The sequence below is a fragment of the Mobula hypostoma genome, chromosome 8, assembly GCF_963921235.1.
Source record: "Mobula hypostoma chromosome 8, sMobHyp1.1, whole genome shotgun sequence".
NCBI lineage: Eukaryota > Metazoa > Chordata > Chondrichthyes > Myliobatiformes > Myliobatidae > Mobula > Mobula hypostoma.
This window is the reverse complement of record NC_086104.1, coordinates 66,072,240-66,089,292: the sequence shown is the minus strand read 5'-3', so window position 1 is coordinate 66,089,292 and position 17,053 is coordinate 66,072,240. Positions and strand designations below refer to the sequence as shown.

At 38.8% G+C, this 17,053-nt stretch overlaps 1 protein-coding gene across 6 annotated transcripts in view; it reads right to left on the bottom strand.

The window, feature by feature from the left end:
- arid1b (AT-rich interactive domain 1B) overlaps positions 1-15,311 on the bottom strand; it is a 421,995-nt gene extending 406,684 nt beyond the window's left edge. For all 6 annotated transcript variants that reach the window (XM_063056016.1, XM_063056019.1, XM_063056018.1 and 3 more), the window contains exon 1: positions 13,581-15,311. In XM_063056016.1, coding sequence (XP_062912086.1) covers positions 13,581-14,939 — 1,359 coding nt within the window. In that variant the 5' untranslated portion in view covers positions 14,940-15,311. The remainder of the gene's footprint in view (positions 1-13,580) is intronic.
- Positions 15,312-17,053: the final 1,742 nt, after the last annotated feature.

The following is a 17,053-nucleotide window of genomic DNA, read 5'->3' as shown; positions in this document are numbered from 1 at the left end:
AACAGTACATATAACTCACACACATAGCATAAAGTAATATTACAAGTAAATTGATAAAAAGGAGCATTTACAGCACAAGTTAAAAAGTAAACAGTGTAATGTTATTATCACTTCATACATGATAAGACCTGAGAGGTGGCAATGTTCAGTGGTCTTGTGGCTTGGGAGAAGAAGCTGTTCTCATCCCAACAGTTCTTGTCTTAATGTTACGACAGCTCTGCCTGATGGTAGCAGGGTCAAAAGACTGCTGTATGGATGTCAGGAATCATTGACAATGCTAAGGGCCCTGTGTATACAGCTCTTTTGATAAATGTATATGATGGGTGGAAGTGAGACCCTGGTGATCCTCTCAGCAGTCCTTACAAGCTTTAGTAGGCACTTGCATTGAGATGCCTTGCAATTCTCATACCAGATGGTGATGCAGCTGGTCAAGACACTCTCAATGGTGTTCCTGTAATAACTAGTTAAAATTTGGGAGGGGGTGTGGGGTTGGAAGAGACTCACTTGCCTGAATCTTTTCAGGAAATAGAGAGACAGCTGTGCTTTTCTGTCCTGGTATCGACAGACCAGGTGAGATTATCAGTTATGCGCACTTCCACAAACGTGATGCTCCTAACTCTCTCTGCAGAGAAGCAGTGCATGAGAAGGAGTGGTCAGCCTGCACCTTCCTAAAGTCCACAATCATGTCTTTGGCCTTGTCCACATTGAGGTGCCAGTTCTTGCGCTTGCACCATTCTATCAGCTGCTCTACCTCCTCTCTGTACACTGTCTGAGGCCAACCACTTGTGCCATCAGTGAACTTGACAATTTGGTTTGAACTGGATCTAGCAGTGCAGTCATGCATCAGGAACTTGAACAGCAGCAGGCTGAGCATGCAGCCCTGGGGAGCACCACTGTCAGTGTGATGGAGCTAGAGTTGTTCTGCCAACACAGACTGAGAGTGACCAAGTACAGGATCCAGTTGCAGACAGAGGCATTGAGAACCAACGAGGATAGTTTACCCACCAGTTTCTGAGGGATGATTGTATTAAATACCGACCTGAAATCGATAATCATCATCCTCACATACGAGGCACCATCTTCCAGGTAGGACAGGACAGAGTGGAGTGCATAAGTTTATTTCAAATAACACATTGTTAAATTACCTTGCACTTTACAAAGTACAAAAGACAAACAGAAATTAAGGTTCAATTATCAGAAACAGACCGTTTTACAGATACTCATGTCCTGGGAAAAAAGTTAATATAGCTGTGTTAGTTTACTGAATCTGTTTTTATTTAAAAACTATTTGCCAGGCAGTTTATGCTCTTATTAACATAAACAGGGTTACTGTATTTTGGCCAAGATCATACACCACAATAAAATTCATGTTACATTTAAATAATCATGTGTTGGTTACTCAGGCTTCCAGACCACAGCCATCCCAGTTTCATTCTAATCAATGCTGTAAGTAAATTCTACACGTTCATTGGACTTAAACACAAATGAAATAGCAATTCCACAGAATGTATTTCACACCCAATATTACAAAGTTACCACATAGAGAATCGAACAAACACCTGAATACATTATACTTAAACCCAAATAGGTAGGCACCAAAAATTACATCATGCCCTGAATGTCAAATATGAATGAATTTTTAACTGCTCCTGTACCAATAAGGAAATATGAATTTCCATTCCAATACTTCTGAGACACCTCAAAATTCACATAGCAACTTTCAGAACAGTTAAAATATCCATATTTATTTCAATTTGCATTTCTTACTCTCCTTCATCCAACTTAAAATTTGAGGATTTTGATAACAAACCAAAACAAAATCCTGGTAACTGTAATGCTCAGTGAAACACCATAAGAGCAAATTGACAGGCTATTTTTGTTTCATACAACAAATTTAAAAATCAGCTACTAAAAACGTACATTTTGCACCATCAAATGGCAGAACTCTGAAAGATCCAAACACAGCATAAACACTCAAAATTGAAGCTCAAATGTTACAATGCAGCATATAGATTTGTTTTTGGGTCAAGTTAATCCAAGATTTCAGTGCAGAAAAGTCTGTCACACTGGAGACCAAAGTAAATGTCAGTACAGCTATTTGTTTGCTCCTTTTATTACACAATATCATGCGATAAGCAGATCTGGACAACTAGTGGCAAGCTATCAAAATAACACTATTTTGACAAGCCACCAAAAACATTTTACTTTTTGAACAATATTCATTTGAACTTAATATTCCGACACTTACAATATCTTGTTAATTCAGAAAATCATTTTGATTTAAATAACTGGAATAAAACCGATCAGATGAAGCAATGGGAACAGTACCAATTATTGAAACCGCTGGATTATGACAACTGAGAACACTTAAGTGGCTCTCAACTTGAAACAGCACACTGCTTAAGATTTGTATTTTTGCAAACATAACAAATTTAATTATTTATCTTTAAGACATTATTTGGGAAAACATTTCTGACATGAAACAAAATAATTTTTGCAAGGAATGAAAAATAAACAAAATGGACAAATTTATAAATCTGGTTCATAAATAGGCTTTGAATTAATATCTTCAAACAATTCCTCAGAACAAATTGTTAATTAGTTTACCACCTTCATCTCCAATGAGCTAAATTTCATCTCATCTAAATTAACACCAAGTGTACTTGCACCCACACCCACTAAGACATGACAAAGACAGAATTCTCAGCAAAACATGATGCAATAAATTATCTTGAAAAGCCATTAAATCTCTTGCTCTATTTGTCCACTTTTCTTCTCCCAACATTGATAACATATGATTTATAACTTACCATTACAAATGGTGAACTTTTAAGTTGTTAAAGCTGTATCTATGGCACTTGAAGCTCTTTAAACATTTCCAAATTTTAAAAAATCATTCTTGTAACCCAGTAACAAGAGCTAAAATGCAGAACACCAAAGTTCCTAGCAGACAGTGACTGGTTTGAATCCAAAGTCAAATGAATTTCACATGCTCCATGCATTTGCTAATTATCAAATAAAGTGCTATATTTCAAAAGAGCTAAAAATAAAACACAACTTACTCAATTGCTTAAGACACACCTCCAGCCAGATCACAACAAAACATGATCATTATTTGGGCTAGCAAAACCTGCTCCACATCCTGAATTCCTTACACCATCAATGAAACATTCTCACAACCTATGGACTCAGTTTCAAGGACACTTCACCTCATGTTATCGATATATATTGCTTATTTATCATTATTTCTTTCTTTTTGTTTTTGTACAATTTATCATCTTTTGCACACTGGTTGGTGCGGTATTTCATTGATTCTATTATGGTTATCTTATAATGAATTTATTGAGTATTCCTGCAAGAAAATGAATCAAGGTTATATGTGCTGACATATGTACTATGATAGTAAATTTACTTTGAATGGGAAAAAAACACAACAGTATAGATGTAAAAATACGTTTTCATAACAATAACTGTTAACAGCATTTTCTTTTTAGTATTGACAGGTTTGGGGCAAGAGGGAGCAGGGACGAAATAGAGGCGCTTTCACCAGAAACACTTTGGTGTTGGTTGTGACTCCGTGTTAGTACACTTGGTTTCAGATTCATTCCTGAGAACAAGCATATGAATTACAAAGGAGGATTGATGGAATGCTACTTTGTTAACAGGCCATTTTTACAGATGAACATCACAAAACAACTGAAAGTTGTCCTGTTTTGAACTCCATACGGATTAGCACGTCCCCATTTTAAATATGGAAAGTGTTTTGATAACCATATTAAAATGCCTAATGCTATAGCTGAACACTGAAGTTTTCCTCATGTGTAAAGGCATGAAAAACACTTAAATGCTGATTTCTAAAACAAAACCTCTGCATTAACAGCAATTATCCATGACAAATAGATCCAAGCTGTTGCCAACACACTGAACAAAAAAAAAATCACAAACCAATTTACATTGAATTTAGTTTATATAAATAATATTAGTCAGGTAGATCGAACAGAAGATGCTAGTTCAGTCTACTACTGTGAAAAAAAAATAATTGAAATTAATTGTAGCTTAAGTTGAAAATCTCAATTCTCCATACTAAACAGGGAAGATTTTTCCTACCTACATACCCATCCCAAACTAAGGATAGTCAAAAGTGAAGCCACTAATATTATTCATCCACTCCACTGATGCCCATTAAGGTCACACAAGACCAACTGCTAGCACAAAAGGAAAAGATTGAGTATCATCAATGAAAGCAAAAATAAAAACACCATAAACTTAGGACCAAGAAACCACCAGATAAAAATATTTTCAATCTGCATTGGATACAATTATGAATCCAAATTTGTAATATTTTAAATTTAAAAATTCAAAGTTCGTAGATCAATAGAAGTTATTTGAAAATGGTATAAGTAAAATTATTCTTCTGGCATTAATCACAATTCCATATCCTTGAAAGATGTTGGCTCAGAACTTTCCGACACTGTCAGCAGTCGCTGCTAATCTGCATGACAAAAATGATTTTACCCTTGCAGGTTCACCATTAACTTCCTGCAAAGTGTCAACAAGCCCTTAATCTCAAGGCCCTGAAAAATATGGCCTTGTGTGCATAAATGCCATCATGCAAAGGTGGGAGCGTGGTGCTGGTGAAGAAAAAATGTTCCTTTCTATAAACAAATGAAAAGAAGTACTGCTGGCTAAGTCGTTCCTCTGAATTTCTCAACTGAAAAACCATAAAAAGAAAGCAATTCCAAATCCAGCAGAGAAAAAATAACAAATTTTAAACACTTAACTAGACTCAAAGAAAATCTGCCTAACCAACTGATCTTTACTTGAATAGATAGGACAACTACAATGGAGAAAGTGTACTTCCAACCAGGTCTAAAATAATGGAAACTTTTAGGTAATTTCCCAATATAAATATGCTAGAAAATTTCCTCACCTTTGCATTTTGCCACCATCTGCAAAGGACAATGAAAACAAAAAGGGCCTTGCTAGTTTAGAAAATCTCAAACTTAGTGGTACAAAGGTGGGAAAAATACCTTCAATTCCACCCAGGAAAAAAAACAAATGTGGAATAAAAATAATTATAAAAGTATCAGGCGATATAAAATGAAAACATGTCTGTGACCATATCTCTTACAGAAGAAAATCTTATGTCCTTTGCTGGTCTGCCCTGCCATTTCAGGCCGATATTTAATTTTGACCCCTTTCAAATTGGACTACAAAGCCACTCGGTTGTTGAGAAAACAATGCGAAGTACATTATGAGCAAAGGTGAATTAATCTTGTACCAGCAAGTCCAGCGAACATACCAATCCAATAAAGTCCTTCTCACTAATTTTGGGAGATCAATGCTCAAATTTAAGAGTTGTTCTATAAACTAATTAAGTACCTGGTCACAGCATGACAGAAACAATCCAGAGCCCCAATAATCAATAACATTGGTACAATGAAACCATGGAACAGCAAATGAAGCATTAAGTCAACTTCCTGAATGATGACTTTATTCCCTCAAATGATGACCTAATATTCCTCATGCCAATTCCCAAATGGAAATAGCAGACAACATATTTAGTTGGGGGACAAATTGGTCAATTCCCAAGAATGACACTGTAGAACTGATTAAGAAGTCCAAATCTAGAATAATACAATTTCCAGATTGGATCAGTTGCAGGTGATATAAAAATGAACTCAAAACCAGTCTGCAACTTAGCTTCCAACTTGTTACGATGAACGCCACACGTCAGAGCAATCAATTCACAGGAATACCAAGCTGCTGAAGCTCCAACACATTCATAAACAGTGGAAGGAGCATGCAATGGCAGAATGCACCTTCTGAATTAACACCACAGGTTATACTCCAGTCCTGTCATATCCGGTCATGAATCATCGTAAGCATTTAAACAACTAACTAACATGAGATCCCATGAACTGCAATATCTTTGTTAATTATGGGGATCAAATATTCAAGTAGAAAACACAAAAGCATTTCTAACCCTCTCCAGTCAGTCGGACGGATAATCCATTTTGGCCTCTCAGCCAGTAATCCCAATCATAAAAGAAGCCAGCCTTCAGCCAATCAATTTACACCACGTCAAAGAAACTGCTGAGCACATTGCATGAATCAGAGGTTGTGGACAGTGATACAATCCTGGCTCCGGTGCTAGACAGAAGCTTGACTAAGTGTAAGGTGACAATGCCAATCTATTTAACAATCTGAGGAAAATTTCCAAGCAGGTCTTCGCAACAAAGAACAAGACAATACGATACAATATAGCCTAATTTATTATCAACAAAATTGATGAATGGCATTGTCAAACTATAGTCAATCACCAATAATTTGTTCAGCAATATTCAAATTTTGGTCCATCAGACCAAAACTCAAAATACAGTGGATTCCAGTTAATTAGGTCAAAGGTTAATCAAAGTTGCCATTTCCTTGGGACAACTCTTAAAGAACAAACTCATTCAGCAAATAGCCAGGACTCCCTTTGTTTATTTGGGACACTATGCCACATAATTGGGCAGGAGACCATTGCCGAAAAGTTTCTAACTATCATCAGTCGTGTACACTTACGTGACTGTTAGATACACCACCGTACTTACAGTGAACAGTTTTTAAAATAGCATTAATTGCATGAGTTGGTGTTCAAAAAGCAGTGATTTTTATCACCAATAATTGGCGAGAAATTAAGCAATAAGATACGTCAGAAATGGCCAGGAGTGAAAATGAAACATTTCACTACTTCAACAAGTTAGAGACTATGAAAAATTTGAAGTTATTGACAATCATCTTGAATGTTACACTGAAAATGAAGATTTGGAGAATGAATTCATCAAATGCATTGTATGAAGACAGTCCATTATCTGCACTAATTTTGTTCATTTACAGTCAAAAGAGCACACCATCGTACACTAGACTAATTCCTCCATCAATAACTATTAGAAACTAATATACACATTTACAGCACTTTTGTTGTATTGTTAGTGTTTTAATTTGTTTTGTACTTCACTTAAATACACAACTTGTTACTCAGTTAAAATGGAGTTTGTCTTTTTTTAAAAAATATAACTATTTCTATTAAGCTCCAACTGACTGGGCTGAAATGTACTAGCCCTGATGTGTCCCAATTAGCCAGAATGCACTGCATTATAATTCTAGTCAAGACAAAAGAGTTAAATCCACCACTGAACAATATCTTACTGGATTAGCCATATAACTGCCTCAGCGAAAAGTGCATGTCCGACGGTAGGTACTCTGGCCAATGAAACACAAACTGCCTCCTCCACAGCCTGCTACTATCAACACGTCAAGATGATCAAAGAATTCTCTCCAATAGCTAATAGAGTGCAATGTCACAGCTCAAATGCAACGCAGAACAAGGTGGCCTCTTAAACATTACCTCATTCATCACTATAAAACAAACTGCACACAGGTACAATTGTTACTATATGTACCATCAATGTGTTTTGTAGTAACTACGTTGATTCTTCCCAAATCTGCAACCTCAAGAGGCTGGAGCGATACAGAAACAGGTGCATGAAAAAGCCGATGAGATCTCCCTCTCAAGTTATGCACCATAACAACTTTCCACTTTGTGTTCCACACATTACTCAATAAAGATTTTGATTCTCCTTATCTTAAAATACTTTGAAATCTGTAAAGTACAGAGTACAATAATTCAAGGTGCTAGTTCATCATTTTTTTAACTTGAGATACAGCACAGAATAGGCCCTTCCAGTCCTTTGAGCCTTGCCATCCAGCAAACTCAGATTTAATCCTAGCCTAATCATATGACAACTTACTATGACCAATTACCCTACCAAATGGTACATTTTTGGACTGTGGGAGGAAACCCACATGGTCACTGGGAGAACATACAAACTCCTCACAGACAGCAGTGTGAATTGAACCGGCTCGTCGGTACTGTAAAGTCTTGTGCTAACCACTGTGCTACCGTGCCTCCCCAATTTACAATGACATTTAGGGATGAGTACCATATGCTGAGAATGCCCAGGTGTTGCATTAAAATAAAATATTGCAATCAACAGGCAATGTTACATGGAGCATTATCCCCTCATGAATGTGTCCTTTCAGCTGTATTTTCATCCCACACAATGAATGAGGAAAGAAAAGGAGCTGAACCAATCTGGATCAGCCAAACTTCCCATTTTTTGCACCAGTATGAAATCAAAGCCACTTCAGACACAGGTGATAACGTTATAATTTAGACGTATACTCAACATTAGAAAGGGAGAAAAAAAAATCACACCTCAACTTTGCCGAAGAAAGCTCCTGCATATCCAACTATATACAAAAAATTCTTTTTGGTGTTGAACTGTAACAGCACAATAATGAAAACATTTTCTCTGGAAGCTAACAATTTTTGATTTATCAGTCAATCTATGAGGTATCGATCTAAGGAAATGTAGTTTCTTCACTTTTAAAGACTTAGTTTTACAAGTTACATTCCCTTTGCAAGGAAACATTCCCTTATGTCATACAAGTAGGCATGCTCATTTAATTTGCCAATATGTTTGGTGTTTAGTTCATCATAGGAGCATCAGATAAATTTACACTCATCTTCACTTCAACATAACTTTTCTGGAAGGAGTTTCTGAATATCATTCACCAGATGTTTCGAGTACCACACCACCAGCTGAAGCAAATCTCAGTAGTGACCAAATCTCCAACCAAGATTAGCCTCTCGTAAATGAACACAGACCAAACAACTGAATGAGTCATTGTCTTGAACAGCATAAATCAAATCCCAAGGTGAAACAGAGTTACCAAATGGGCCATGAGGTGAAACTCATTTCCAGCAACAACAAAATTATACTACCTTGAGAAGGTACATTAACATGCAAATGCAATACTTTCTTTAAAGCAATTTTACATCGAGGAGAACTAAAGTACAGGAATACAAAGCAGCTTTAAGGAAGCAGAGTGGTCAATTCTTACAGTATCTATTTAGCATGACCAACTAAGCCTACTAAAACACAAGTCTTAAAGCATCAGAATTTTCCTTCAACAGATCTTTTGGTGAAACAAAGAGGAAAAACAACAAGACAGGAACATCACTTTGAACTAGATCATTAAATTAAAAGGCATGACGAGCAGTTCATGCTTTGCTGTTCTGCCATTTCATTGGTGTTCTTTCTGCTCTACAGAACTTGCACAAGATCATTCCTTTCACAATAATGTCAGGACAGCATAAATAATAATCCCCAAAATTTAAAACCATTTGAACCCTAGTTCCTCATACAGGGAAAGAGGTGTAGCTTTTGGTCTCAAGGAACACTCAAGCAAGCCACATCCATGAACAGCCAACCCATCAATATCCATTTATGTCACATTGCCACCTAAGTAACTTAAAAATATTTCATCATTTTTTCAATGTCACTTTGTTATTTTTTGTGGCAAGATGTCTGATGTGGCAAATGAAGGATTCCTTTTGCATCCCCCACATTAAAATGCCAGCTAGTAAAACAAGCTTAGGCAGAGTAATTTGAATTTATTAAGGAGCGAGAGACTGCAGATGCTGGAATCTGGAGAAACAAAATTTGCTGGAAGAGTTTCAACCTTTCCTTCCGCTGATGTTGCTTGACCCAAGTTCTTCCACCTGAATTTATTGTACCATGACAATCAGTCTTTTGATTACTTCCAAATACTCCAAGTTTAGCAAAAAAACACAATCTGAAACCTAATCGTGCCTCCTCACCTGAAGCATGTGATAAATATAACAGTCTACCTTCTCTCTAGCCAACATCTTAAACAGCTCACTAAGCAATGGAGGAGATAAGGAGGACTACTTTGGTGAGAAAGTAATCTGGATTCTATATTCTTCATTCTTCAGTGATAAATCCCTGGCTGTACAGTTCAGTCTTAAAACACTCGAGCAGCACTTCCACCTAATTTATTGACATTGCAGTGTACAAGGTCAATGGTACCATATCAGTTAACAACTACAATGTTGCATTTCCAGACTTGACCACACCATCTGACAAATGCCTGAAAATTCCCTAAAAGACTACCAATGCTCCCCCTGAAAACTCTACACCACATATGGTAATTGCAGGAAAATAAAGACATTTAGGCCAGGGCACCAAAGACCACAAGCATAAACATTTATTGAATTTTAACACCTCTTATTCTTTCTTCTATAGTTTCCGTGGGTCCCATTGCTCTCTGTTGTCTTCTTCCACACTTCCTTTTCATTTTCCCTTCTGATCCTGAAGGAGCCGTCAACAACCAACAAACAGGAATTCTGCAGATGCTGGAATTTCAAGCAACACACATCAAAGTTGTTGATGAACGCAGCAGGCCAGGCAGCATCTCTAGGAAGAGGTACAGTCGACGTTTCAGGCCTGACGAAGGGTCTCGGCCTGAAACTTCGACTGTACCTCTTCCTAGAGATGCTACCTGGCCTGCTGCGTTCACCAGCAACTTTGCTGAAGGATCCGTCCTCAGCTTCATCATCCTGCATCTCACTGCATTCCAACATAACAGAGCCTTCCACCACCTTCAGCTTACCCACTCCCAGTAACTTAAAATGCATTTAATCAAAGACATTGACCATTTTTTACTCCACAGTTGCTGTAGGATCTGTACAAATTTAGTTTTTATCATCTGTGGAAGAAAATGCATGTTCTGACACACCTCATGCATAAACATACATGATTACAATGACACAACAGCTCAGCCTATTACACTTCTAAGACCATAGAATTATGCACTTCTATTTATGCTTATTCTCTCCCAAAACCTACACCACAGTCTTAATTATACCCAAATAGGGATAAAAACAGGAACCTAGAAGCCTAACCAAGAGGTCATTCATCTTGTGCCTTTCTCACACACCTCCTAGTGGCCAGCTCTGGAACCAGTTCTCTAAATTGGTTTACTTACAGGATACAGAAAGAAAAAACACAGAGGCTTTCAAAAATGTTTGTTTGTTGTTCAAACAAATTACAAAAGACAGCAGATTCATACAAGACATAGCCAATAGTTATACACCAGAAACCAGTACAACTCCACCATGAACGGTCCCAAGCCTGGCTTTGAAAAGAGGGCTGAGCATGGGATGAACAACCCCATTCCGTTTTTTAAAAAAGTGTTACAGAAACGCCTAACGTTTCAAACACCTCACCCTTAGGAGATAAAAGGATACACTAAGAAAATGGGCTACACCTGGGGACAACTTGAAAGACAGGACTCTGGCGAGCTACTGGCAGCAGTCAATGCCCCAGTAGGGATTACAGCTTCAATGCACTGTTTTTAGCCAAAAATTCCATCTTTTCCTACTCTGATGAGAAATTTCCCCAAATATAACAGTTATAATTCAGAATGCAGGCCAACATGGTTAAAATATTCCCCTTAAATGCACACAATCAAAATTAATGCAGTGTAATTATTTCAGATGCCTGAATGAAGCAATTTCTTCCAATACTTTGAAATATCTATACTTCAATTAGATTTGTGATAATGGCACACATTTTAGTCCTAACTATAGATAGAGCACCTGAACTAGGGAACACATTATTCAGCTGTTTCTGGAAAAACTCAAAAAGCAACAAATTTGCAACCTTTGTTTTGTAATTAATTAGAAATGTCCACACTTCAAACAAGCCCTTCAACTGGATTACTGCTTTCAACCTAGTTCAGTCGGATACACTGGTTTAAGAACAAAAATAAAATCACAATTAAGCTTCTGTACCCTAATGTGTTCCTTTCTGATATAAATAGAGCAAGTGAACAACATTTAATAGTATGATTTTGCATTATCAATGTTAATCTTCCTTTCCAATAAAAACATTACATTTACATTATAGCAAGATCCTAGTGGCATGTAGATAAACGATTAATCTGTATATTTGAAAAAAAAATAAAACTATAATTGTTTATAGTTTTAAAGTACTCTTCCATGCAGATACACATTCAATCACAGGTACCTCCCTCCATTACAACTTGATTGACAGTCTCATGTTAAACACTGGAAAGACAGATTCCTATTATAAATTATCAATTAGAGATACATTTTCTTTTTAAATCCTTGTCCTCTTCCTTCTCTGAATAACTCATACAGAGTAATGTACTCCAAGAGTCATTCTTCAACAACTGTCCGAAATATTGTAATTTAAAGACAATGTGCAAGTCAAACAGTTACTGAGGAAGCCATCACGATATCTTAGCCTACTGAATCCTCACTGACTTTCAGCTTCTTTGTTACCAAATTGAAATCACTCATGGCACTTTAAGTTACAAACAATATTTTGTAACTATATGTAACTGCATATATTCTGAACCATATTGAACAGGAATTAATTTTAATACTTCTATCTACACTACTGGATAACCACAGTGAGAAATGAGTAGCTCCAGAACATTCAAGAAAATACAAAATTAAAATTGTAATATACTTGGCATTACAATAATGGACATGGAATCAAGAACATTTATAGGTGTACTTATAATTGCTAAACATTTTGCATGCAATATTTAGTACTGTTTTGAACTAGTACAAAGGAACCTTTTTAGTACTAAATATGTAATTTCATGAACATTTTAATGAACTATTCTAATTTACCTATAATCAAGCTTATAAATAGTCAAATTCTTTGGTTATGAAGAACAGGTTTTGAAACATACGGAACAATCCAAGGCTGTTACATGAAATTACTAATGTTTATAATTAACACTCGATTTTACTAAATTTGCACAAGCTGTTGTTTATTGCAGGAGGTTATAAATATTTTTTCAACAGCTTGATTTTAAACAAATTAATTTTGTTCTGATATCTACCATTCCTGAAAGCGGTTATATTAAAAATAATTAAACTGATTCTATTATTAATGAAACAAAAATACAATGCCATCTCTTTAAAAAAGGGTTTGAAATACAGGAGAGAAGGGATCTTTTAATTTTTTCCCTATTATCTAAGAGGTGTGTGGATTTGCAGTGGGAAAGGTGCTGGCTGTGGATTTGTGATTGTAACGCTCAACAACTTGTATTTACATCAGCACTGATAAATGCCCAGTGGTGAGTGTGAGAGCCAATCAGATGGCAGATTAGATGTCAACTCGGAGGCAGCTGTCTGGAGACTCGATTCCAGGCCTTTTACCTCCACAATTCAAATTGCAAACCTTGCAAAATAAGTTGTGAAGAGTCGAGTGCGAACTGAATGGAGCTGCCAGTTTTCACACATCACGAACCAGAAACAACCTGAGCAGGCTAGAGGGCAAAAATACTGCACACAGACACACAGAGAAAAGGGTGGGGTCAACAAAAAGACAGCTGTTTGAAATAATAGAGAAAATTTAGCAGGTTTATTTAAGAAAGATATAACAAGAGGATTTCCTTTCCACCATCTCACAAGCAGCGGAGTAAATGTCTAGGTCGTTCATTTTGGGGAATGAGGGGCTAAATTAAGCACGATACACCGACGCCCCTGCAGAAGGGGTTTACATCAAAACCCGGGGCAGAGTCACCAAAACTTCCTAGCAGACTGCAAGGGCCCAGTCCCCGACCATCAGCTTTTCTAATGTCCTCCAACACCGACACTCTCGCACTCACACCAAGGCCACCTTTACCTGTGCCCTGCCCAGAGCCTGAGCCGTGCTACCGGGACTCATAGCCGGGTGGCTGCGGGTTTGTCCAGCTGCCGCTCCGCTGCCACCTCCTGCCCAGGCTTGGCTGCTCCCTACTCCGTACTGAGAACCCATGTCGCTCCCTTTGAGCGAGGCCTGCGAAGCACCGGGGTTGCTGTAGTCCGGGAAGCCGTATCCCCTCATAGGGCTAGGGGAGGTCAGGAGCTGGTTGAGGGTTGGCGTGGCTCCCGAATGCTGGCTCTGACCGGAGTAGCGCTGAAAGGCCCCGGCCAAGGGCGGCTGCTGTTGCTGCGGCGGTGGCTGCTGCTTGCCGGAGTGATGGTGGTGGTGGTGCCCACTGCCGCTGTTGCTACCTCCCATGCTGTTCGCCCTGGGCGAGCTCATCATGCCGTAGCCGGGGCTGCCGTAGGGTGGCCTGTAGCCCGAGTAGTGATTGTAGTTATTGGAGTAGCCGTCGTGCGAGTTGTGCAGCGGGCTGGCGCTCAGTTCCAGGTTGGTGGAAGGGTGAACGCCGAGCCCGGGGCTTTGTTGTCCGCCATGTTGATCGAAGTAAGGGCCGGGCCCGGGGCCTGCTCCTGCCGCCGTCGCCGGCCCCGCTCGGTAGTAATTATAGTCGGCGACGCCCGCCTGGTTGTTGGGTCCCGCGGCTGCCGGGTGTTCGTACCTCTGGTCACCCATTTTGAGCAGCTCGTCGTCGGCCTTGTGACTGTTGCCGTTGCCCTGGCTATCGGCGGTTAAGAGGCTGTTGTTGTCTTTGCCGCCGCCACCTCCATGTTGAGTGTCTGCGCCGCCGCTTCCTTCTCCTTGGTGATGGGGGGCGAGCAACAACTCAGCACCGCTCGCCTTCACTTTGTGATTGGGAATTATCCCCGCCTCGCCGGTGGCCGAAGAAGACGACGACGACGACGAGGAGGAGGAGGCGGTGGATGCCGAGGAAGGCGAGGCCGAGGCGGGTTCTTTGTGCGCCGGCTCGGGGTTCGGGTTGAGGCTGGGGTTGGACCCCGAGCCTCCAGCTGCGCCGCCGCCACTGTTGTTGTTAGCCGGGCCTGAGGAGTTGGCCATGTTGAGCTCGCCGTGGTGCTGCTGTTGCTGGAGGTGGTGGTGAAGGTGGTGGTGGTGATGGTGGTGACGGGGATGGTGATGATGATCAACGCTGTTGAGATTCAAGCCGCCGCCGCCGCCGCCGTCACCACTGGAATCTCCGGGCAGTCCTCCTCCCGCAGCCGGAGTGGGAGCCGCCGGCTTTCCGTTGTTGATGGTGTCGGGGTCGCGGCTGCCGGGGCTGCCGCCGCCGCTGTTACTGTTGGCCGGAGCTGCTGCTACTTGAGCGGCCATGATCATCTCTGAGAGAGAATCAGGCAGAGAGGGAGAGCGAGAGAGGAGGGAGAAACACACAGACACGTCTGCTTCTTCTCTTCCTTTTACACCCGATCATTAAATATTATTAAAAAGGGGAAAAAAACTCGTCCTCCTCCAGATTGAAAGCAAGAGAGAAGGGGAAAAAAGGCTCAGGCTCTCTTTTGTTGCATGGGTGATTATTATAATATATTACATTGTTTTCCTCTTCCTATTTTTGTTAAATAGATAGGAAACTTTCTCCAAATCTGTTTTAAAAATCAAACTTTCCTTTCCTCTCTAACCCGGATATGGGTAAATACATGTCTAGCTGAGCCTCTGGCCCAGCATGGCATGAGCACTCCAACAACTATTATCCATTCGTCTTATTATTACACATCAACTCGAAAACACGGGCTGGAGCATACTACTCTCACTCATGCATACAATAAGCTATTTTAACATATTAATCTTTAAATACATTTTTAAACTTTAATTTACTTCCTTGCAGAATTTTGATTTTTATTTCAGCCAAAACGTGCAATATCTACATTCTATTAAAATTGATACTGAACATAGTTACATATAATTAATAAAATCTCGTTTCAATTCTCATTCTATTAGAAATAATCTTTGTTCCATTGTCTGTAATAACAATAAAATTAATTCGTTCATTTTTGTTTATATAATCTCTCATAAAAATCAATCTATTGTTAATAGAAATATTTTTCTACGCTGAATGCAGCTCAGTCAAAGCTTTGGCTATCCACCAAGCCAAAGTGCACAATTACCTTCAACAACTTTAAAACTTGGTTTCCAAATCCGAAAGCAGCAACATAATTATTAATGTATTAATAATGATACACCCTGCTAAGATTTATTTATATGGACAGCCTATTTTAATTTTTTAACATCCAACCAAAATTATACTCATTATATTAATTGTTGAGAATGCAATTGTTAAAGTATTGTTTGAAAAAAAACTAAAATGAAGTTTATTTCTTTCGTTATTTTATTTTCCAAAAGTGGCCACCTTTTCTTTTAAATTGCGTGTGCCAGAATACTCCAGTCCAGTTCTTTGCTCTCTCCCTGCCCCGGGTTCAATCTATTTCTCTCTAGCCTCAGAGTTAGACATAATCACAGGATCACTGGATCCTTACGCTATTAACTTATACACATCTGCCAACATCCAAATCAAAACTCTGCCAGCAAAAAATATTCACCCTAAAACCACCTATCCCAGACTGATGTGGCAACTCAGATCTGAGAAAGGGGGTTAAGAAAAATCCTGCAAAAAATAGCAGGGACTATTTTCTCTAATGTGTCCTTTCCTTCAGTGTAATGAACAACATTCCTAGGTTGAAGCATTCTCTGCTCTGCTCAGTGCCTATTTGCTGTTCCTCTATACTCCCTCTGGAGATCTTTTTACATTGAAAACAAATGTGAAAAATCGTTATTTTTAATTTAAAATTGCTTTATGATATATATTTCCAATTAGTTGACGCTGACACTGTAACCAATTTCAGAAGTTTTCAGTCAGATCCTAATAGTCTTTTTCATTTACTTAATGAAAGGGAGTTGCTTGCAATTGCTTCACACGCATCAATAGTTGTCAGTAAAATCAAACTGACGTCAGCCCGGGGTAAAAGATATGTCCCTTTTGTTCTCCTTTTTCTCAATTTGCAATCAAATAATCCCGACGTTTGCAAAATAAACCCTCACTGCAAATAAATTTGAAGTTTGTAATAGTGATTCAGCGTTTTTGTGTAAAAATAAAATGGTTGTAGAAATCTTTCTGATCTTTCTGTCTCCCAGCGTCAGTTGGGTTCAGTTATGCCGGAAGGTTAGTTGCAAATCCTGGTTGATCTGATATTCGATCAAAAGAGGCAAGGGGCAAAGAAAAAGCTTTTCTTTACTAATTGACGGGCTCATGATGCCCAGAACAGTTTTATATATGGCATTTTAAATAAGATGAGAAGCTATGCAGATTTTCAATGAAATTTAAACCAATTAATAAATAACTAGCGAGCAGTATTTTTTCGGAGGGAGGAAACTAATTTCTTCAAACACCCACATTATGGTTTGTTGTCTACTTCATGCTGAAGCGCGGAAGTAAAACT